At 37.8% G+C, this 23,438-nt stretch overlaps 1 protein-coding gene across 10 annotated transcripts in view; it reads left to right on the top strand.

The window, feature by feature from the left end:
- Positions 1-23,438, top strand: part of RBFOX1 (RNA binding fox-1 homolog 1) — an 892,094-nt gene that overhangs the window by 133,470 nt on the left and 735,186 nt on the right. For all 10 annotated transcript variants that reach the window (XM_065683977.1, XM_065683981.1, XM_065683986.1 and 7 more), the window contains exon 2: positions 22,932-22,994. In XM_065683977.1, coding sequence (XP_065540049.1) covers positions 22,932-22,994 — 63 coding nt within the window. The remainder of the gene's footprint in view (positions 1-22,931; positions 22,995-23,438) is intronic.

The raw sequence follows: 23,438 nt of genomic DNA, 5'->3' as shown, positions 1-23,438 counted from the left end.
ACTCCACAAGCCCCCTGGGCAGCCTGTTCCAGTGCTCTGTCACTCTTACAGTAAAGAAGTTCTTCCTGATGTTAACGTGGAACTTCCTATGTTCCAGTTTACACCCATTGCCCCTTGTCCTATCACTGGATATCACTGAAAAAAGCCTAGCTCCATCATCCTGACACCTACCCTTTACATATTTGTAAACATTGATGAGGTCACCCCTCAGTCTCCTCTTTTGCAAGCTAAAGAGACCCAGCTCCCTCAGCCTCTCCTCATAAGGGAGATGTTCCACTCCCTTAATCATCTTTGTGGCTCTGCGCTGGACTCCTTCAAGCAATTCCCTGTCCTTCTTGAACAGAGGGGCCCAGAACTGGACGCAATATTCCAGATGCGGCCTCACCAAGGCTGAGTAGAGGGGGAGGAGAACCTCTCTTGACCTACTAACCACTCCCTTTCTAATGCACCCTAAGATGCCATTTGCCTTCTTGGCCACAAGAGCACATTGCTGGCTCATGGTCATCCTCCTATCCACCAGGACCCCCAGGTCCCTTTCCCCTTCACTACTTTCCAGCAGGTCAACCCCCAACCTGTACTGGTACATGGGGTTGTTCTTCCCCAGATGCAAGACTCTACACTTGCCCTTGTTAAATTTCATCAAGTTTCTCCCCGCCCAACTCTCCAGCCTGTCCAGGTCTCGCTGAACGGCAGCACAGTCCTCTGGTGTGTCAGCCACTCCTCCCAGTTTTGTGTCATCAGCAAACTTGCTGAGGGTGCACTCAGTTCCCTCATCCAGGTCATTGATGAAAATATTAAACAGCACCGGTCCCAGCACCGACCCCTGAGGAACTCCACTAGTCACAGACCTCCAGCTAGATTCTAAACCATTGACCACAACTCTCTGCCTTCTTCCTTTCAACCAGTTCTCGATCCACCTCACTACTTGATCGTCAAGCCCACACTTCCTCAGCTTATCTATGAGGATGCTGTGGGAGACAGTATCAAATGCCTTACTGAAATCAAGAAAAACCACATCTACCGCTCTACCATCATCCCTCCACCTAGTCACTTCCTCATAGAAGGCTATAAGGTTGGTCATACATGACTTCCCCCTCATAAAACCATGTTGGCTGTTCTTAATGACCCCCTCATCCTTGATATGCCTAGTGATGGAGTCAAGAATAAGTTGTTCCATCATCTTTCCAGGGATGGAGGTAAGGCTGACCGGTCTATAATTACCCGGGTCCTCCTTCTTGCCCTTCTTATAGATTGGTGTGACCTTTGCCATCCGCCAATCCTCAGGCACCTCGCCCATTTCCCACGACTTACCAAAGATGATGGAAAGTGGCCTAGCAATGACCTCCGCCAGCTCCCTCAGCACCCGTGGGTGCATTCCATCCGGACCCATCAATTTACAGATGTCCAGTTTGCATAGCTGATCCCTAACCCAATCCTCATCTACCAAAGCAAACTCCTCCTTTGTCCTGACTCCTTCTGGGGCTATAGAAATCCGGGGCCCTCGGGGAGAGTCTGCAGGAGTAAAGACAGAGGCAAAGAAGGCATTCAGCACCTCTGCCTTCTTTATATCCTCTGTCTCCAGGGTACCCACTTCGTTCAGCAGTGGGCCTATATTGCCTCTTGTTTTAGTTTTATTTGCTATGTATTTGAAGAAGCCCTTTCTATTGTCTTTAACCCGACTAGCAAGATTGAGTTCCAAGGAGGCCTTAGCTGTCCTAATTGCCTCCCTACATCCTCTAACAACTGTCCTATATTCCTCCCAAGTGGCCAGCCCCTCCTTCCATATCTTCACTGTTTACTCCTCTTTGGTCTCTCCTGCTGAGTTGGCCAGTGGTTACCTGATACCTTTACTCTGACATGTGATGCTTGAACTGGTGCTGAAACCAACTGGTAGCTCATTCTTAAAGCCCCCTGTGAGAAATGAATCAAGGAACTGTGAAAGAACACCCCTTCTGCCCCTTCGCCAGCAGAAGCCCCAGGACTGGTGCATGTGTAAGTACTAGTAGCAGCAGAAAGACAGGCAGGAAGTGGAAGTGCCCCTTGTGACAATAGTGAGAATTTATGTGGCATCAGGGTGATTTGCCTGACAGCATGTAGTTCCCAAGTACAGTCCTCTGAGGTAGTACATGGATCTATTACCTTTACTGAAAAAGAGGAAATAATTTACACTGTGAATAGTGCTGTGAAAGTCAACAGGAGAAGGAAAATGCCATTCAGCACAAAAGCTGACAAAATCTGATTGTTAAGTACCAGTCAGTACATTAAACTTCATATCTGTCTAAAGAGTGAGGAGGGAGAGAAATACCTTGTATAATACAGAGACATGTTACAGAAGACAGATGCCAAATGAATACTTCATAAAACCTGTATGGTTTTCTGCATTTTGTAGTCATTAGACTGCCTTTTCTGTCTGCCCTTCATTGTGACAGCTGCAGTGTGTCATAGACCTTAAATCAACAAAAAGCAGTAGACTGACTATCTTACTCTGGTTGGCAAATTGCTTCTTTTAAAGTCTGTGTTCTTTAGAGGTGGCTTCCCCAGCAGACCATCTGGCTTGACTATGATGAGACTCTCATTTTTGTTTGCAAATTTGCTGACATCTCAGCAAAAACACACCGTGATTAGGAAATGAACTTAATTCTGATGCCGAAAGTTCTTTCTGTACGTATGCCTGGAAGGAGAAGAGATTGGCAAAAGTAGTAGTAGAGTGAAAGAAAGATTGAAATCCTTATTATCAATTAGAGAAATAATTGGTATGGTGAGCAGTGATTTGTGTACTGAAAGCAGCCCTTGTAAGTAGAAGGAGATTGATGTAGAACAGTTGGCCAAAATTACTTGTGACTTTATTTGGAAGGTTGATGTATATGATTGATATAAACATGTTGAAAAGGTTTGAAACAGTTTCTAGTACAGTCTGTGATAGGGTCCGCAGCTTGTTCTACTGATGTTGGAAGCCAGTGGAGAGTTACAAATGGCTCCTGGAAAGTTCTTGAGGAGCATATTATTTAGAAAGCCATTTTAAAGTTGAGAAATATTAAAACAAATGGTACTATGGGAAGTGGTTATTGACTTGTTCTCAAACTGACACTGAAGCAGAAGGTTTTCCATCTGACTGATGAAGTCTGGACTTTTGCCATATCAACCGTCATATTCCATGAGACCACAAAATGTCAATACTTGTTCCTGGCCACTAAGTCTCTGCTATCCCCAAATCTCTCCCAGTGTAATTAGGAAGAGCTCATTCTCCTGGCACCCACTGAGTGCTGGAAACTAAGGAATAAGCTAAAAGGTTTGTCAGGAACACTTCTGAATAAGCAAAATCTTCAGAGCTAAATAGACTCATCATTCAAACCAACCAAGAATCATCAAAATACAAGTTGAAACCAAGGTTCTCAAATAATTGCATTTCTGGAATTTGAAGGATTTTCAAAACCTGGAAATTTACAATAACCTCGGACAACTATAATTATTACATCACAATTTATCTTATTCTGTATGCAGAAGGAATGATGCAATCTGCCAGTTTACATCATATTTCAATAGTTCAGAAACATAGTTGGTCAAATGTCGAGGTTGGTTTAGAAGCTTGAATACAATATGTAGGTCATTCCGTCTTTTAGTTTGCCTAGAAATGTTCAGGTTAAAACTGAATTTTACCTTGTCCCTGTCAACCAGGTTGAAATAATTAACCTGAATGCCTTGAAACACAAGGATTTTCTCACTTGGTTACTAATTTGTTGTAAGGAGTCCATTAATGTTTAGATTTCTTCAGTATCTGATGGAATCTGCTAATAACCTTGCACAATATCAAGGAAAATCATTGGTGCAGTAAGGTGCTTAGAAATGGAATTAAGGCAAATGTTCCTCTCGTTCTTTGTTAAAATAATTGGCATCTTGATTGGTGATCTAACAAGCCTTTATTTATTTGCCTTTCCTACATTGCTCTTCTACTTTTCTGTTTATTTGGAAACCCCTGCAATGGGTGGTGGCAGATAGGCAATTATTTCTCCAAATTCAGATCTTTTTTTTTTTTACATGTTAGCAACAGAAGACAAACAGTTTACTTGGTTACCTGACTTTCCACAAACTATACCTGTCTGTGCTTTCTTCCTGCCACAGTCTGACCTGCAGAGTTCTACATTTTGGTCTCTAATTGTAAGCCATAGGTTGTTTGGTCGTTTTCATCTCTATTTGGAAACATATAAGAACTCAGCCTTATCAACATGTTTCTACCTGAAAAAAGGGTAGAAATTGGGATTTGCATTATCCATTTGGACCCACCCACTAATTCTATAGATCCGTGGTGGGAAGCATAGCAAGTATATGGGCTTTTGTGTTCTATTTGAAATGCTTCTTTGAGAGGTTGAGGAGGAAGTGCTGAGGCAGAAGGACATCAACCCTGGGCCTGTGAAGGGAGGTCTAGTATTTTAGGGCATGCAGTCTTCCTCTTTGTTCTGCATAGTAGGTGACAGTAGTTGGTACTTTGTTTCCTGGACTTCATGGCTTCCTTCCTACATCTGGATGCTGTAACATTAAGTCCTTAGGGTGAAGATGTTATATTCAAATTTGAAAGCCGAGTTGTGTGTCCAGCCTACATACACTGAAGCTGCTGGATGCTTGGCTTATCCAGACTGTATCCAGGTTGCAGTCCATCCAATACCTCTCAGGCTACGTCGGCAAAATCTGATCAGGATATCATGAGCAACACTTTGTATTCACCATACATATCTAGTGTGGTGGATTTGAGTGGGAGCCCTGTAGAGCTGTTTTGGTGTTATAGCTCTGTGTTGTTCAACATATTGCTATGCAGGTAAGATGAGAAAAGAAAAAAAAACTTTCAATTACTATCTTGCGTTACTGCATGTTTAACTTACCATTATGAATTTTATCCTAGTCTATTTACTAATTCATGTTCTGGTGAATTGGCATAGGGGTCACAAACCACATAATTTTTCTCAGCTTTAAGCAACATCAGGAAATGTAAAACTGAAGCTTCAAATCACATTTTTAATCTCAGAAAAATAGAAGTGGTGGATTTCATATGTTTTTCAATCAGCAAGCATATTAAATCTCAGGGCAGGCTAAAAATTCTTAGCACAGTTACAATACACGTCTATTTTTGAAAAACTTACATTACTTTTTAAAATGTTATTAATATTTAAACTGACACTCCAGGGATGCATTAATATTTCTGAAATTATTCAAATTGTGGTTTAGATATTTATTGCACACATTTTGCATATTCTCTTTTGCTATTTTTGCTATGCATCTGTTTATGAACTTTTTACATTTGGTTAATACCCTGGAAGGCACATGAGGATGTGAAAGCGAGGTGGGAGAAAACAGTTGCATAAACTCCTGTGGCATTCTTCCCTTCTGTTATAAATGCAACCATGATAAAATAATGAAAAGAGCTCAACCGATCTTCTTATTCAGAACTTCTTTGTCAGTGTGAGCCAGTGTTTCTATGCAGGTCTGTAAGAATGTTGCATCACATTTCCTTTAATTTTTTTAAGTTGGTGGCCTATATCTCCTGTGCTGAAGCTTTGGCTATCCAAGAAAAAAAAGAGGATTTTGAGTCATTTCAGTCACTTGAATGCTGTAAGAAAATGCTGTAAGAAAATGCAGTCATATTGGGCATATGTGAGAAGACCTGGAAGTAAAGGTAGACAGAGGTTTTAGTATCTGTTGTCACCATACATACTTCAGCCTCTGGATAGAAAATGGGTTTTGTTTTGAAATTCAGTTTTTATCTTCCTTGTTATCCAGAAAAATGTATTGGGAGTTCCTGGGATGGGGAAAAGGAGGAGAAGCCATACTGTGTACAGGAATTTACTGTGTCATAAAGGATGCAAAAGGCAATTTCAGCTCTCGGAACAATAGCTTTGCAAATAAGATAGAGGAAAAAACCTCAATATTGCAGCTGTGCTGCAGTGGCATATCTAATGGTGTGCCTTGTATGAGGTACATAGCGATCATCCTCATTTTATTGTTCAGTAATACAAATTAATATTGCAGATATGTTTAGAATTACGCACATTACTTAATGTTTAGTTTGGGGACTAATGCTCCAGACTTGTTTATTTCCCTGTGATTTATTTTCATACTTGGTTTATTATATTTATTTATTATATTTCTTGATATTTTAAACAACCTTGTTATTTCTGGATTACAAACCTATATTGTGCTTTTTTTAATCAATTTTCAGAGTTTCAGAAATAAAGCTTAGTGAGAAAAAGACGTGAAGTAAGGCAAACCAGCCTTTAAATATTGAAGAGTAGTCCCAAACTGCTGTTTTACTGTTTTCACATTATCTCTGCCTGGATTAAGAACAAAACTTTGTAATATAGAGCTGTTCTGAAGTTTTATTAACCCGTTTTTTAGTGTGAAATCATTTGTTCAGGAAAGAGTGTAAATCATCTGAAGTGAAAGAAAATTGATTTTTATACTGCCTTTCACTTGTTGCACTCTTAGCTTCATTAGTGTTTCTAGGTATTATAAAATGTTTAAAACTTGATATGTCAAGGTACTTGAATGGATTTCAGTCATTAGAGGATTATACTGTTATCACTCTAGTACTGGCACATTGGGAAGGAAGTGTGTGCTTTACTCTTATTATAGCCATAAATAGAATTTTTTTGTCTGGCAGTATGAAAGAGCTGATACATGGTAATGAGAAACCCAAAGACTTTGAAACCATGCTGTAATGTAAAGGTAAAATATGTATAAATAGCAGTGGTGCAAATGTATTGGATGTCACAAAAAGCTTTTGGAATCATGCAAGAATTCATGAACTCTTCAGTTTGGGGGCATTTTGCTTCTGTGTTCAGGCTATCAAAGTTACCAGCTATTGCAGAAAATCCACAAGAAATGTGATATTAGAAGTATTTCTCCCTTGCAGTGCATGGATTATTATACAAAGGACTAATATAATACACATGCTAACATGACAAAGTACTTTGCCATGAAATAGGACGACCTAGAGAAGACAAAAAAATATTGAGAAATCAAATCCCAAGACATATTTTACAGTTCACTTGTAAGTTTTATGTGTTTAAAAATTAAATAAGCACATCCTACAAAGTATGTAGGAGCAGAATTTACTCTTTTTCTGTAGATGCTGTCTGCTTGGTTTTGTTGTTGCCACTTACATTCATTTTAGCAATGAAGATGTTCAACACATTTATTGTAGCCTTTTGATTTTGTACGTATTGCTAGTATTTTGAAGCCATTAAATTAGATCTTCTAATTTAAATGTGTCTGAGAGCATGATAAATATTGCAGGCAGTTCCTTAAATTTTTTGTCTTTGGCTATGTTTGTGGAGAAGTACAACTTTTTAATTGTTTGAAGTGTTTTATTTTCAGTTTATTTAGCAGCCTAATGTCAGATAACCCAATTCTGTCACCATATTCTCACTGAATTGTATTTTATTGCACAAGTAGTGTATTTTTATTTCATTGGAAGTACTTGCTAAGTTCTGTAGAGTCTGAAAACAGATGTGTATTCTTCTGCAAGCTTCAGTTGTTCTTTGCAAGAGAAGTCTGCCTCAGTGAGAATGAAGGCCTGAATCAAGGTGCTTGTCATTCAGTAATAACCGAAGAATAGAAAAAACTCTGAAATCTCTTGTTTTTCAAACAAAAGGTAGTGAAGTTGCCTTTAGATTATTAGTTGTTTCCCAGAGGGATGAATTGGAGATACCTTTAAGCTCAAAGAAATCAGTGTTCTTTATTTTTGGAGCAGAGATCCTGTCTAACTTGCCATTTCTCAGCTGCAACCAGTGTTCACATTCTAGTTAAAAATTCTGTTTCCATAGCTTCAGGCTGTTTGTGGTGCACTTGTGCCACTCCTTTCGTATATTTACATCTTGCAACTAAATGCTATCTCTTACAATGCCATGTCTCTAAGCAATTATAAACAAGACTTAGAAAAGTCTCCCGCCTAGGTAGATTTTAAAAATTCCTGTGTTGTTTGAAAACCAGAGCATTTCAAATAAGCTGCCACTGATGTCCTGGATTGGAACTTTCTAGGTTTCAGTTTGGTTGCTGCCAGTCTTCTCTCCCTGCTGTAACTCAGGACACACTGGGACCACTGGCTATTCCCCAGTGCTCAGCAGATGTCCATGCAGATGGCTTTCAATAAGTGCAAAACAGCTCTTGATAATTTTTCTTTCATGCTTCTTATGCAGAAGAAAACTGGTAAAATAAAATGCAGATTTAAGAGAATAGAATTCAAAGCTCCCACTCTTACTTACAAATATGTAACATACACTGACTCTAACAGAAGGTGCTGTTTTATCTGTCAGTGTTGAGTAATGGTTTTATTTCCAAATAAGGCTGAATTACTTGCACAGCTTGCATATCAAAATTATTTTTAATATGTTTTCATTTTTTAAAATGTAATGGGAAAAACATTTTTATATTGGTGTCTGGGTTTGTAAACAGTCTTATCAGTTTTACTTTATGGGAAAAACAACTTGGGGATAATAGTACAGTGCAATTTATTACTGTGTGTTCGGTAGAAAAAGAAAAAACAGAACACTTTGAAATATAATGCTGGTAGTTTTCTGCTGGACAGTGCAGTAAACACATGCTTTCCTGAAGCCAGGTGACTAACGGGGAAGAAAAAAAAAGCAATAGTTCAATTTAAAACTTGCACTGGCTTTCTTGGGTTTGAGGTTATGCCTAATGCATAGTATTTATGGTCTTAGAGCATTGCTAATCTGTTCAGGTAAATGAAGGGAAGGATGCTTTTCATATAGTGAAAATATTCACTTCCTATCTTCCTAGTTGTATTTGAGACAGCTAATTCTGTGCAAATTGTTGCTCCTGTGTCAGTATGGTAAGAGAGAAGTTCAGAAATGAGTTCTAAACCATTCCACACCTGTACCAACAGTTAATGCTGCTAATTTTCACTGGTAGCCTGCCAGTGAGTGAGGAACAGATGCCGCTCTAATTAATAGTCAAAATTAATACCCTTCATGAATGAAAGTGATTGAGGGAAGGCAGTATAAGCAAGTTCATTTTCTCTCAGTTTCCAGGAATTTCTTTTTTTTCTTCTTATGTCTCCACCCCTGTTTACCTGAAGTGTTCTCTTTACGGGTCTGGAGAGCAGATGTGCAAAACTTGGAAATGAGATCAGTACCATGTCCTGTAACCAGCAGAAATGAAGTGTGTTTGAAGAACCCAGGCTAACATGGTGATTCTTTGTGTTTGTAACCAAATATGTATATTCATGATTGATGAAGTAGGGTTTGTGAACTCTTCAGTAAAGGCAAATAAGAAAATCTGAGATAAATTCTTCTTCAGTATTGCTTGTTTTGACTTCAAAAGTGTGTAATCTTAATATATAACTTACAATCACTTGGGTTTAGGTTGGGCAGAGGCTTCTGAGCTCTTACCTGAAAAATGTGGGCATATTTTAGTACTTGTTTTCATATCATTTTGTATGCATTTATTCACCTCTGACACTTGTTAGTGGAGCATTACTACTTTTCTTAGACTTGAATAATGGCACATCATCTCACTGTTTGTTTCAGTGTGCCAAGGAAAATGTGGAAAGATGAAGCACATTGCTGTCATACCATTAAAAGGATATTTTGATTCCAAGGAAGTACAAGCAATGCATTCCTTTAGAAATAAAAATGCTAGCTTGATTTAAAAAGTTTCCTACAATGAAACACCTAATTACATTGATGCTAGCACATTAACAGAATATGTAACTTGAGTAAAGATGCAACAATAAATCAAATAAAGTAATTACATAAATTGAAGCATCTTTGAAAAGTAGGACAAGTTGTCTGAGCGTGTTGTTTATTTAATACAGATTTAATATCACAAGAGCAAACAGACAGGTAAAGTACGTCAAAATATTAATTATATGGATTCATTCTATAACTTATAATAAATGCTTACTTGCTGCTTCTCTTCAAGGGAACTGCTGATAGAAGTTAAAGCATAACATCTTGAATTATTCACCAGTATCTGAATTATGATGGGTAGATCTAAGTGATACCCAGAAGAGCTTTGATATTCAAAGAGGACAAAGACAGCACAAAACCATTTCATCAATTCTCTGTAAGTTGTGGATATGAGATTTGAATCGTTCCTTCCTGCATGCATTTTTCAAGCTACAAATTATTGTGCTATAGTTTTGAAATAAAGAAAATAGCTATGCTTTGGTTTGTAAGCTACATCTTTGTCCTGTTCTAAAGTGAAGAAAACCAAACCCAAACCAAATAAAATTCAAAGAATTTCCAAAATATTTTATAAAGTAAGATTTTTTTTTTCTTTTTTTTTTTTTTTTAAAGGATGACTATAAATGTTGCTGTGATTCCCTTAGACAAATCATTATCCAACAGCAACCGGTATCTGATGCTTTCAAGGTGATGATTTCAGTAAAAAGTTATTGAGCCTTTTTATTTTGACTTGGTAAAATTCCGTTTAAGCATGCAGTTGTCCCATAGCCCATCTAACAATTTATCTGAACCCCTATGAAAGATGAAGACCTATTACACTGCATGCAGGCAGAATTTGGTTATTCCACAGAAGCTTTTTGTCTCAGGCTGTGACTTACTGCCTTACCAAATCTGACAGCTGTTTTGAATCAGATCTTTATAGCATAATTTTTGATGAGATGTAAAATAGAGATTAGAATTTAACCATTATAGTTGGCAAGTAGTATTGGGCACTTGGATGTTGTGGCAGTGGCACAGTGAACAGCAGCTCCTGCCTCACTCACTGGCATGGCTGTCACCATGGGCTTCAGTTCTTTCTCCCCGTTCCCAAACGAGAGAGTCATTAGCAAGGGTATGTTCCCAGCACCCTTGGATTAATTGCTCTTGGGTCCAGAAACCAAAGAGCAGAACACCTTTTCAGGAGTGTAAATTGGTTTTGATAAGAGTTTGTCTTCTAAAAGTTACTTATACTGGGGAGTGCATTAAAACAGCAATAACTTTGGTACTAAGGGTTGTTCAGACACTCTTGGTTTGAACCCACATGGAGTGCAATTTTGAGAAATGTGCATTTTTACAATTAGAATTTTTTAACAACTTCATCCCCAGTGTGACCTCATGTTAAGGTTTCTATATCTGCACTAACTAAGGATCCTGATCTGTTGCTTGGCATTGGAGATGGTCTTTTTCTAAGGCTTAACCAAGAAACTTATGAAGAATATTTTTTTTTCGGTGGGGAGAAACTATTTCTGCATTTATGTGACTATTTGAGAAGTGAATGCTGATTTTTGAGTGAAATTCCTGAGGAATGTAGCTTTGGCCAAGGAAAGAATAAGAATGGGCAATAGTTTATAATGTATTCATTGTATTTATATCACAGATTTTGAGATTCAGGCTGCGCCCTTACTAACTTGTACAGAAAATAGTCACACTCCCATTGTAACTACATATAGTATAAATCAAATTGTGCTTGTGTCCAACAAGACACCTCATCCTCAACTATGTGGGCAGCTGTCTGGAGTCAGATGTCACAGTGGAAGCCCTGCACAGTTGAGGGCAAGCCCAGTGTAGTACAGGATAGAGCTTAAGCATCTGTCCCTTGGTTTATGATGTCACAAATATAATTTGACTTCTTCTAGTGCTGGCTGTCTTGGTGTATACAGAATGAAAATGAAATAGAGATGGGATTAAATGTGTAAATTTGAAATTGTTTTGGAAGGCAGTTCTGCAGGAGAACTTGCAAATATATAGGGAAAATGATAAAGTGCTAATAATGGGAGTTGTGTGAAGTTGCAGGATAATCATTGCACAAAGTGAGACATGTCATTTGCAAAGGTAATATGGGGAGTAGGAAAAGAAATGGAATAATTTAAATATGAAAGGCGATGAAATGGAATGAATCAAAGTATGACTAACAAGGTGATTTAGTGAGATGTAGTTAAGCTGGATGCAATGTGATTTTAAAAAAAGGGGTAGATTTAGTAATAGAATTGTAGACATTGAAAGCAAATACAGAATAAGCAAAGGATTCTAAGTGGAGCGAATGTTTAGCAACAGTATTTTCAGTATAAAAGCAATTAGGCATTTAATTATAATTTCATTATTTTTAAAAACTGCATCCTACATGCATAAGCATTCACACTAAAAAAAAAAAAAAAAAAGGAACAAGTTGCCAGGTTGTTGTAATGTAAAATAAACACTGAACGGGGGAAAAAAAAAGGCCCATGAATTTACAGTGTCTCTGTAAAATAAATGATGGATTTTACTGTGAACTACGCAATGTTGAATAAAACAAAAGATGAGTAAAAATGAGAGCTGAAAAATGAAAGTGTAGATACCACCTAGAATCTGGGATTTGCTGTATATGATAGGCAGAAAATGTAAAAAGTTTGGAGTTTATGAAAGGGTACTAGCAAGTGCCACTTGTTGGTAACCTAATACTGGGCTAGTTGTGCCACTGGTAGGATGCACTGCTTGAGTAATATGGTTCAAGGTTTCAGATCCTTTCCAGGATTTTAGAATTCACAGCTCACAGGCTAAATATATGCCATAAATTATTTGAAATTTAGGCAAATTCTTTAATGGCTTAGAGTAGTGGATTTCTGGCTCAAAAGAATTGACCTTACAAAAATAAAATGTACACCTTATTTATGTACCCCCATGTCTGATTAGCAATGCAATGACTGCATACACCATGTACCTATAACGTGATAAATATACATGTACTTCATTACCAACACTAAATATTGGTGTTTATATTTTATGTCTTCATGCCATCATTTCCCCTCACTAAATGGGAAGTACTGTTGTTTATTAAAAAATAAGAAAAAAAATCCTGATTCTTCTTCAGATTTAAAAAATACTCAAAAAGAGCTCTGCACTGGGGATTTGTATGCCGAGGCTCTCAGACTGAGTCTTTATTATGACTGAGCTTTATCCTTGAGCATATAGCTTGCAATTCACTTTGAATACTAAGTGTCAGGCTCAAATGCACTGGTGAGGGATTTGTAGCAGCCAGCCAGGTTCCTGTTCCAACCTTAGAAGCCTTTGACCTCTCTCTTCATTGGTAAGTGGTCTTATTTCACGCATCAGCTTACTGGTGGGAAGCTCCTGATGCTGTGAATGATGGAGAAGTTACCATTACCTGCAGTTTGTGATTCTCGTAGTACAGTAGGAAAAGTTACAGAGGAAGAAGAAGATCTGCAGAAGTGGTCATTGAGAAATGTGAAGGGAAACGTATGATGCTTACAAATCTGGTTCTTTTTCTATTTGCATGTAGCACATCTAGAAAAACCTGCAGTTTAAAAATAAAATCAACAAACACACAACCTTTTTTTGTTTGTGTGTTTACAAAATGCAAATTTTGGATAAATGGTTCTACAGAGATGTTTTCTGTCTGACTGGGCTATAGTTTGCATCGTTTATACTTGTGCTTTTTGGTCCTTTTCCTCCCATGCAAATCAGAAGGTGATTAGCACAGGCAGAAATGTTTTGTAGGGCATGTTGCTCTTTGAGAAAGCCTACTGCTTTCCCTTGACACAGTTGGCTTCTGACTGGTTTTTCTTCTGATCAGAGGTGAGCATTAGAATGGCGGTGTGGGATCTGTGTGGACTTTCTCTGTACTATGACTTTACATTTTGCAATAATAATCAATTTACTCAGCTGGAAACAACACTGCCAAATAATTCTTTTGAGAAGAGACCTAGCCCAAGGTTTGCTTGTTTGATGTAAAGTAAAGGCTAAATTCTTTTTAAAAATCAGTTGCAGTCATTATACCTAGCAGGAATAAATCTACAGACATGAAAGATTTGTATTCCTTTACTGTTTGCTTCTTTGTCATCCTGAGACCTTACTACTTTATAAACAGTAAGAATATTTCCAACAAAATTGGTAAAGATACATCATGTGCGAAGAGACAGAACTTTTGCTTTCTGTATAGAATTTGGCTTGTGGTGGGTCCCACGAACAGGGTCTGGGGTCCAGCATGATTTATGTGACATCTGGTGAGAAGGTCGGTGCTTTCAAGACCTCATAATCTTACAAAAGCTAATTCCTGTGAAGATTGGTAACTGTCAGTGAACCTATCCCCCCCCCCCCCCCCATCCATTGTGTCAAAGGATGCTTGTATTTGCCGCAGTGATAAAAAATTATTTGGATATGAAAATGAGGAGTGTCTACCCAAATCAGATATCTTTTGTCCACAAGAAACATACCTCAGTCAGTGAAACATGCTGTAACCTCTAACTACAGTTTTGTTGTTCGGGCTTCAGAACTACTGCATGCTACTGCATTGCTCTTGGTGTGTTACATTTTCCTGATTGTGGTAATGGATGTAGCCCACAGTTGGGCTGTTTCTGTATGAATAATCATGTCATGGATCACAAAGCTATAAGGTAAACTGGTTCTGGTTGTTGATTGCAGATGCTGTTTATTAACATCTAAAGCTCTTAAGGCAATGCCAAAATTTTCATTAAAAAGAAAAAGAAGAAAAATGGGCAAATTTGCCATCATTTTCTCTGCATCTGAAATTTCTTTCAAAACTGCTCTGCTACAGGCATAATTCATTTCTTGACCTATGACAGATGAGAGAACAGTTAGTTTAAAAATGCTTTGTTCTGAAAGTACAATGTTCCTGTTGCTTAGTCCTTGTCAGTATTGGGGTGTTTGGTGCTCAGAGCTCATCACTGGAAGTGACAGAGGGACTTCTCTACTGCTGCAGCTGGTAACAGTTAAGCCTTTTTCAAATTATTTGGTTATTTTTGCATTGTCTTTGAATGCCTTGAATTTGTGATAAATGACCTTTTAGTCTAGCAGGAATATGAGTGTATGCCTTGGTGAAGCATATAAATAATCTTGCTGATGTTCATGGAATTGCTCTACCTGCACAGGATCTTTGGCAGAACAGTCTCTATTACAGGAAAGTGAGGAGAAAAGAAAACAATGTTGAAGAGAAGTTCTAAATCTGGTATTTGTTAAGTAGTAGGTGTGATGACTATAGTAATAGAGAAGCATGTTGCCTGGGCCTTTGCCACCTGCCTGCCCCGAATGGGGAGCTGATTCTCCCAGAGCTGTGGGGAAAGATGTGTTTGTAGTGAGCTGTCCCTGCAGCCAGTATTGAAAGATTCCTTTTTTTAAGGGACCTTAAAAAGCTATTCAATAAACTTAAGCTGATAGAACAGTCTATATATAAAGTAGGGGGCTGGTTTGTGTGGTGTGTGGGTTTTGGTGGTTTTGGGTTTTCTGTTATTTTTTTGGGGATTTTGGTGGGGTTTTTTTGTCTTTTTTTTTTTTTGAGGAAGATTTTTTTCAACTACTTCTGTAAGTATTTTCAAAGAAACCACTTTTCATTACATTTTCAGTGTAGGCAGCTTTTTTTTTTTATTAATCTTGAGTACTTTTCAAAGTTTGTTTTTCATTTTTCTGTCATACAGATGTATTTTTTACCTTTGTGTGTTTTATGCTTCAGGAACAGATAAACATGTGGCTATATTTTTGGTGTAGTAGCCTTATTTTATCAAGAGTACTTTTAGGTAGTCACATAAACGTAATTCTCATTCTGTTCTACTGCACCCATCTCTCTCCATTGTCTGCTCAGACTGTGGCTGGTAAAAAATGCGAAAGAAAGCATTGAAAGGATATTTGAATGTCACTGCCACTATTACAGATTTTTCCCTTTTGAGCTGTGAGTTCTGGGAGTCTGCTATGTGCAGTAATGTCCTGGAGTTAATTAAACTGCTCAGTCTGTGGACTTTGGGCAGTTCATTCAGTGCAGGTAAAGGTACACATCCTTTGTCGTAGCATGAAACGAGCAATTACTGGTGTTTGTAACTACAGTACTACTGCTCTTTGATGAGGAGAAGCTTAGTGTGGCGTAGTGCAGTTTGACTTCTCTCAATAGCTTGAGAGCACTGAAGATTTTATTCATCGAGTGAGTATGCACAGAATCACAATAACCGGTGTAAGGCATTTTTGGTGCATAGCACTGTAAAAATATAATTTGAATAGGTTTTTTTCCTCCCAAGCTTTTTAAACCAAATTTGAAATAAAGAAGGAAAAACATCACTAAAAACCACTAAGGCAGTAATGAATCTCTGTTGTTAGGCTTGAAAAGGAGGGGAATTACATGAACAATCACAACTTTTTTTTGGTTAAACCGCATAACATTGTATTTGCTTTTGGAAAATTGCATTAAAAAGAGAAGTGACTTTTATTCCCATGCAGAGGAAGGTTGCCTACAGAGGATGGGCAGTTGCCAGCTAGCATGAGTTCTGTGCAATCTGTAGCAAATGCTGATTATATTCTTTGCATTGCCACCATTTAGGCAGTAAGATATTTTGATTATTAACTGTGGCTTTTATTTATGTATGTATGTATTTATTTATTTATTTATTTACTTATTGATAGCTTGTGAGAGGCTGAGGTTGTTCCTAAAGGACTATTCAGTATCTTGTAGAAAACTATTTAAGTTTTCATTTCTTTCTTGAAAAAAACCCTAAAATATTGTTAGCAATACAATTAGTAAAGTATATCACAAGGCCTCCCCCTCTTTTACTTTCTCTCCCACAGTGTAGTTGATGTCTTCATGTATTGTTGGGGTATTAGTCTTGATAACAGCAATGGGATGCTATGTATTTTTAAAAAGTGGATCTGAAACAAAACAGTAAAGAGGTCAGTAGGGAGGTAGTGAGTGTCAGTGAGGCAGATTTCCTACATTACTTTGATTCCATTTGTCCTTTCCCAGTATTTCTTTCAGTTTCATAATGTGTTTACTGTTAATACTAGAGTTCTTATGCTGAAAATATTTAACCATCTGCATGGTGTCAGCCATGGGAGTAACCTTTTTGAACTCAGTGGCTTACCTTATATTTAAAATGCAAGTATTTATTTAAATGTTGTGGTAGTTTCAATCATCATCTCAGTGTAGTAGGCAGGTATACCTTGCAGATGATGCTTTTATCACAAAGAGATGAAAATAGAAGGAAAGATAGTTTGAGGATATCACAGTCTCGTTCTGTGTCTCAGCCCATACAATGGTGACGTACTCTACAGCCCAGAGGAGGCACTAAGAACTTTTTTGTACAAAAACTTAAATAATATTTTAAAAATGGGTGTTTTAACAGATCCATGGCATTTTTACCTCTGTAATACGAGGCAGTTATGAGTGTGTTGGACATTACAGTCTCCATTGTACAGATGAGAAACAGCATAGGTTTTAGTTAATATGTTGAAGTTCTTGCCTGTTACTGGTCTCTTGTCATCACATTGCACAGAATACCTACTGAGGGGCATAGCCCTAAAGATAGGGAAGTTATACTACAGAACAGCTTGCCAAAGATCCAGGGCAGAGCTGAAATCAGTTCTGGTCCCACCTTTAAAGTATCTCCCCTCATTTACAGATAAAGGCATACAAAATAGAGTGTAAACTAACAGACATAGCGTGGAACACTGACATTTGGCCTTGATATTTCAAGCAAGTTCTTATGCCAAGAGCGGCTATTCAGTTTCAAAAGCCATTTGGACAAATCCTCACTCACATTCACCGGCTCTTGGTATTTTTCCTCTGTCACAAAGAGAACTTCCTGCATATGAAAGAAAAAAGCTCTCTGTGCTCCTATAATTCCAAATATGATGGATTCCATTTACTTTTCAGACAAAAACTTACTTAATTTCTACAGATCAAATATAGAAATCTCACAGAAAATTATTTTCACAGGACTTTACGTTATTATCCATTTTACAGTGAATATTCCACAATATCTTTCTTTGCAGTGAACACTGTCTACGCATTCTTAGCTGTGCCTTTGATGTGGTTGGTCAAAGTTTCACTCTTGATATTATATCAAATGTTTTTCTACTCCTTGCATTTCTTCTCTTTCTGATTCACAGAGTACAGTCTGTGCTTAGTGCTTCAGATTCTTTTCCTTTAGAAAACTGACCTAGGGCACCATGCTTCCATTCTGCTCTTGTCACAGAGAGAATGTTCCTTGGCGACATTGGGCTACCTTTCTGTCACAGCAGCAGCACTCCTAAGAGGAAAAGTGAGTCAATGAGAATCTGAATGCAAATCTGTCATAAGCCCAGTAATTATGATTGCATTGACTGCCAGGTTTGAGCACTGTGATAACAAATGTGGACATTCTACAGCCTGCTTGCTGGATATCTGTATCTAGGATATGCCATCCTAGAGCTGACTGCTTCTGGAGAGAGGAGAGCTGTGTTGAGTCCGTATCCCCCCATATGGGATGCAGTCCCATGGGGTCTAAACAGGGAGGGCAGAACCAGGTACTGGAAGGAGAGTCTGTCCATTGACAGCCCGAAGTGAGATGGTAAACCAGGCTCGTCATCTGCCAGGGGAGTCCAGTCATGAGCAGCAGTTCATTGGGACAGAGAGAAGATGGAGACAAGTGACAGTGTGGGTCTGAAGTCCACACAGGAAACTGTACTGAAATACAGACTGGACAGATAGATTTAGGGGGTCCAGCCAGACTGCCTACAAGCCATGTCTGAGTCAGGGCTAGAGGTAGCCCCACGGGATAGCTTAGACCAGGGGCCAAAGCCTGAGGAATACTATTTTTTTCCATTGTGATAAGAAGCCCTGTTCTGTGAAATACTCACTGGAATCATCACATTCCCCAAAAAATAGCAATAATAAGGTGATGCTCAAGACATGATTAAATTTAATGGTACAAAAGTGCAGCTAGAAATGCTCAGTAAATGGTTTCAATCTGCCTCTTCTAAGGCTAATCAATGCAGTGAGATTCTCTACATTGAGTACGCTAGAATAAATATCAGATACAGTTTATCATACTCCAGTTGCATTTCTTTTTTTCTCCTTTCCTCTTTTTTTTAACCTGATGTTCTAAGGATTTCTTTTAGTGCCTACAAACATCTCCTTTTGACAGACAGTGCAAATTAAAAGATATGGCTAGGCAAAGGAAACTGGAACCCAAATATGCCCCCTGGGTTTTCATTTACAGTTAGAAGCTACAGACACAATTACTGCTGACAGAAATTCAGAAGCCAGTGGAAGAGTGCATGGGGCAGTAGATTCATGCCAGGCAGTAATTGGGAAGATTATTTTTAATCAGAGCATATCCTACAGCCCAAACATTAGAAATCTCTCGTAAGGCTGACAGGAAATTAAACTGAGACCAAACAAAAAAGCCTCAAAATAGAAGTAATATGGTTAGAAGTCTAATGATGGCAAAACTCAATGCTTGTTGTATTTGGCTGTTATCTAACGGGAATGACTTTTAACTTGCAGGAACAGATACCATTGTTTAATTGCATTTTTAGAACAGAATTAAAATAAAAACTTATCAGATTAGATCAATTTCTACTTAGGTTTTTGATAAAGGTGTGAAGCGGTAGGTGCTAAGTCAGGCTTAGTAATTGTGTGTATGTGTAAGTAGTAATTTTTCTTATTGCTTTGGGGGGGTTCTTTTTCTCTCTTTTTTTTTTTTTTTTTTTTTTTTAGTTTAATATTATGCTAAAGAGAGCATTATGTGCTCTTCTATGGAAAAATAACATAATGTCCAGGGTGCTTTTGGAATGCCTGTGTATGGTAACGAGATAATTCATGAAGCCTCAATGGCCTGGGGCTGTCTTCCTCAATGACCCTGCAGAATAACTTTTGCTTATTTGGGCTGCCTGAGCTGCCTGCCCTGAGGGAAGAAGAGACCTGGGTGTTCTCAATACTTTCTATGCACCTGAATTTTTCACCTGAAAACATAACTTTTCCATTTTTAAATGCATCTTAAAAGCATCATCTTCTTTACCAGACTTTTACATGTATGCTTAGCAGGTCTTCTTCTAGTTGACTCTCAAGTTTTCCTTGTCTAAAAAGAAAGACTGGAGCACTGCAGAATGGGAGCTTTGCTTGTGATCTGAAGAAGGGTATTGCTGTTCTTGTATATGCCTATCACATACAGATGTTGTAATACCAGATGCAAGCAAAATATTGCTGATTGTATATTTATGTTTGATAGGAGTGCAAAGCAAGAGCCTATTCCATGATTTGCTAAGATATGTGGGAGTTGTGGAAAACAAAACTTAGCATTAAAACCGTGTATCTTATTTTTCTCCACAAGGCTGATTTTGGCTATGTGGACAATCTTAATGACATTTCCTGTCAGTACAAAGAATAAGAAGGTGTAACATCAAGTCCATACTTGGGTTATCTTGAGGCTTGCAAACAGGATGTTATCAGAATGTAGTTTTTCTTCCACAAAATTAGTAGCATTTTTCAGCTGTATTTCATTCTACTGAGAAATCCTTCATATAATCACATAAATATGACTGAATAATCTTGCTTGTTGTTTAGATACTGCCTGAGTAGCCAGATAAGAACTGAGGCACACTGCATAATGTATGCAGTTTCTGCAAAGTGGTCTTTCTGAGCCCTGGAATCACTGGGCTGTGCTGTGTGGCAGGAACGGTCTTCAGCACCAGCCTGTGTGCAAGAGCCCCGTGGTGCACTGTGCAAGAAGCTTTCCTGAACTGGCTCCTGCTGTGAGGAACAGGAGCACTGCTTTGGGTAAACAGGCATATGGACCAGGCATTCCTTTGGTTGGGCAGAAATCTTGACAAACCTTTGTATAGTTTGTAAATTCTCTGCTCTTCCTTCTGTCCAGCTGTATAGTGTGAAAGTACTATCGGTGGCGGTAAGGAGAGTACAAGGCTGCAGCTGGGGCTCTACTCTCCTGTTGGCAGGTGGTTTTGGACCATTTGTTTTGAGGAAATCCTGTTTTCACTTGTCAAATTGCTAAACATTTTAAACAACATCTGCAGCCAGTACAGCATAAAACTTAAACATTTCTATGTGAAGGAAATTACAGAAGGGTCATATAGTACTGAAAATTAGGCAAAATGAATAATTACTCGTTATTTACGTATTATAGCCAAGTTGGTTTAGAGGTACCTATTTCTACAGTTTCTCATGCATTTGCTCTGATTTCTTACAGCAATAATGCAGGAATCCCATGCAACAGTATATTCTTATATTTTCTTGGTGTTGCATATATTCTTCAAATTCTGAACACCTTATTTCTGTGTGTATTCTGAGTTCCCTCAGTCACTAGAGCATGCAACTGCAGGATAAATAAGGAAAACTAGCAGCAGCAGTTGGGAGTATAATGTTTCTAAAATTAATGATAGGTAACATTATGCTAACCAGGAAGTCTGCTAGGATTGAGTGGTCAGATAAAAGTTGTTCAGAAAAGGAAAATTAATGTACTGTAACCTCGATGAGGCATTTTAATCAGTACCAAGTCTAAAAAGTATGAGTTTGCATTGGAGAAATCACAGTGATTTCAAATCGTGAAACCCAAGTACCCTGATGGAGAAAACCCGAGAAATAAATTTTCCATTATTCGGTTTTGTTGACCATGGGTAAGTTTCACTGTAGCATTGCAAGATGATCCTAAATCAGATGTCATTTTCGAAAATGTAGTCCGATTACTTAAAAAATACTTCTCCTCAGAGATTTTAAGGACCTCTCAATACTGTTAATTTATCTGGTATTGTACTCGGACAAAGCTGAGTATATCTCATACAAAGAAACACTACTGAGAAAGCAGATGTACTAGTTTTAATGTATAGTTTATGCACATATGCAACCTTCTTACATGAGCTGCCTTTTCTGTAGTATTTTTGCATGTATCTGGTTTACTTTATTTCATAAATAAAAGGAAACTTATGTCTTAGCTCAGAAATTGGTTAATGTTGGGATTTGGTCAGTAAGACAGTTGCAATTACCACTAGGAGCTTCAGATGTGAAGTTGGATCTTTGATAGACACTCTCTTAGTGAAGGTCTCTGCTGTAAGGAGACCAAAGTGCAAGTATGTTTTCTGTTGCTGATTGTGACTTTTACCAGTTCTGAAGTTGCTGGGGTTTTTATCCATATGTGTGATGGTTGCAGTATTACCTCACATGCTTGTAGAATGTGGACCTTTCTGGTACTGGAGCTTCTTGTTGTTATTTATTTACCCTCAACTTCATGATAAAGAGCCACTACTGGTTTTGATTTTTTTTTTCTTTTTTAAATTTTTATTGAAATTGTGATTTCAATAAAAGGAATAACATACTTTGTGAATAACTATTCCATATATTTACTGTTTGGGATTTCATTGAAGTGAATAAAAAGTATGTTAAATTTATCTTCAGAATGTTTTGGTAATACATAGATCTAGTTGTGTATTTTGTTTAATGACTCAAAATATGCCCAATGTTTCTGTTTTTAAGAGTGTTTGTATCAGAGAGCATAAACTACCACTTGCACATGAAAATGAAAAATGCATGTAAGGAGAATCTGTTACAAAAAAGCATGGCTGAGCTTACTGTAACTTCTAAAACCCAATGAATAATTCAGTAAATTACTACATGTCAGCAGCTGCTTGTCAATAAGAACAAGTGGCATGGAATACAATGTAAGCCTATTATAATTCCCAGCTATGTGCATATATAATATATTATGGATGGCCCCTTTTGTTTGCGTGTATTATGATAATTTTTCTTTTTGAAAATTGCTTGAAGTTTTCACTTGAAAAATCCATGGAAAGTAACTCAGAGTTGTATGTTCCTATTGAAGCAGAAACCTGTACTGGGGAAAATTTTGAATTCTGCATGTCTATTTGTAGGTAAGTTCATAATGCAACACTGGATTTAGAATCCAAGTAAATTGCAGACTGGAGATTTTACTGCCTACTGAATGATTAATAAAATAATGAAATCTTTGTTGATATCTGTGAATCAATAAGCAGATTTTGCTGTTCAGCTTTGTACTACAATAAAAGTTCAATTATGACCCCATAATGTATACAGCCCTTCTTGTGAAAGCCCAAATAATGCATTATCAAGTCTATTTTTTGTTCCAACGCTTTGAATCTTAAAGCCTACATTCAGCCTTCCATGGACACAGGGCAAAATATGATCTCCTTTTAATCTTCATTTACAGTACAAATGTATTTTTCTGTTCTTAGGAAACTACACAGAAGCCCCATGCAAGTGGTGCCTATTGTTTTCATGATCAGAGCCTTCTTTCAGTAAGTCCACTGATTTTTGTTGGTGTTTGTTGATTTTAAGTTCCTTGGAATTTGGTTGACATCTCTGTTTTGCTGTCATAATGAATTAAGAGATACTTTGGGATTCACAACTTGCCGTGCCGATGCTGGATTGCAAGGCTAATAGACCAGAAGTACAAGATCTGTGAACAACAGCTTGCCAGTGATACGCTTAGAAAATAATAATCCGTGTTTCTGGCTGTAGGTTCAAGTGCTTTTCTCTTGTATTTCTGTTTTACATATTAGGGTTATATCACTACTGTATTTATTTTACCTTCAGGTGATTCTGAAAGAATGAAATAATTTTGTATATGGATTAGTCACAGACACTCTTTTTCAGTGTCCATAGAACAGCTATGATAATTCATCATGCTTTCCTTTTTAAATGCACCTGTGATGTCAGGGAATATCATTAACTAAGCTCCG

The sequence above is a fragment of the Lathamus discolor genome, chromosome 6 (genome assembly GCF_037157495.1).
Source record: "Lathamus discolor isolate bLatDis1 chromosome 6, bLatDis1.hap1, whole genome shotgun sequence".
NCBI lineage: Eukaryota > Metazoa > Chordata > Aves > Psittaciformes > Psittacidae > Lathamus > Lathamus discolor.
Note: the sequence above shows the minus strand (reverse complement) of the source record. Positions and strands in the feature narration are given on the sequence as shown.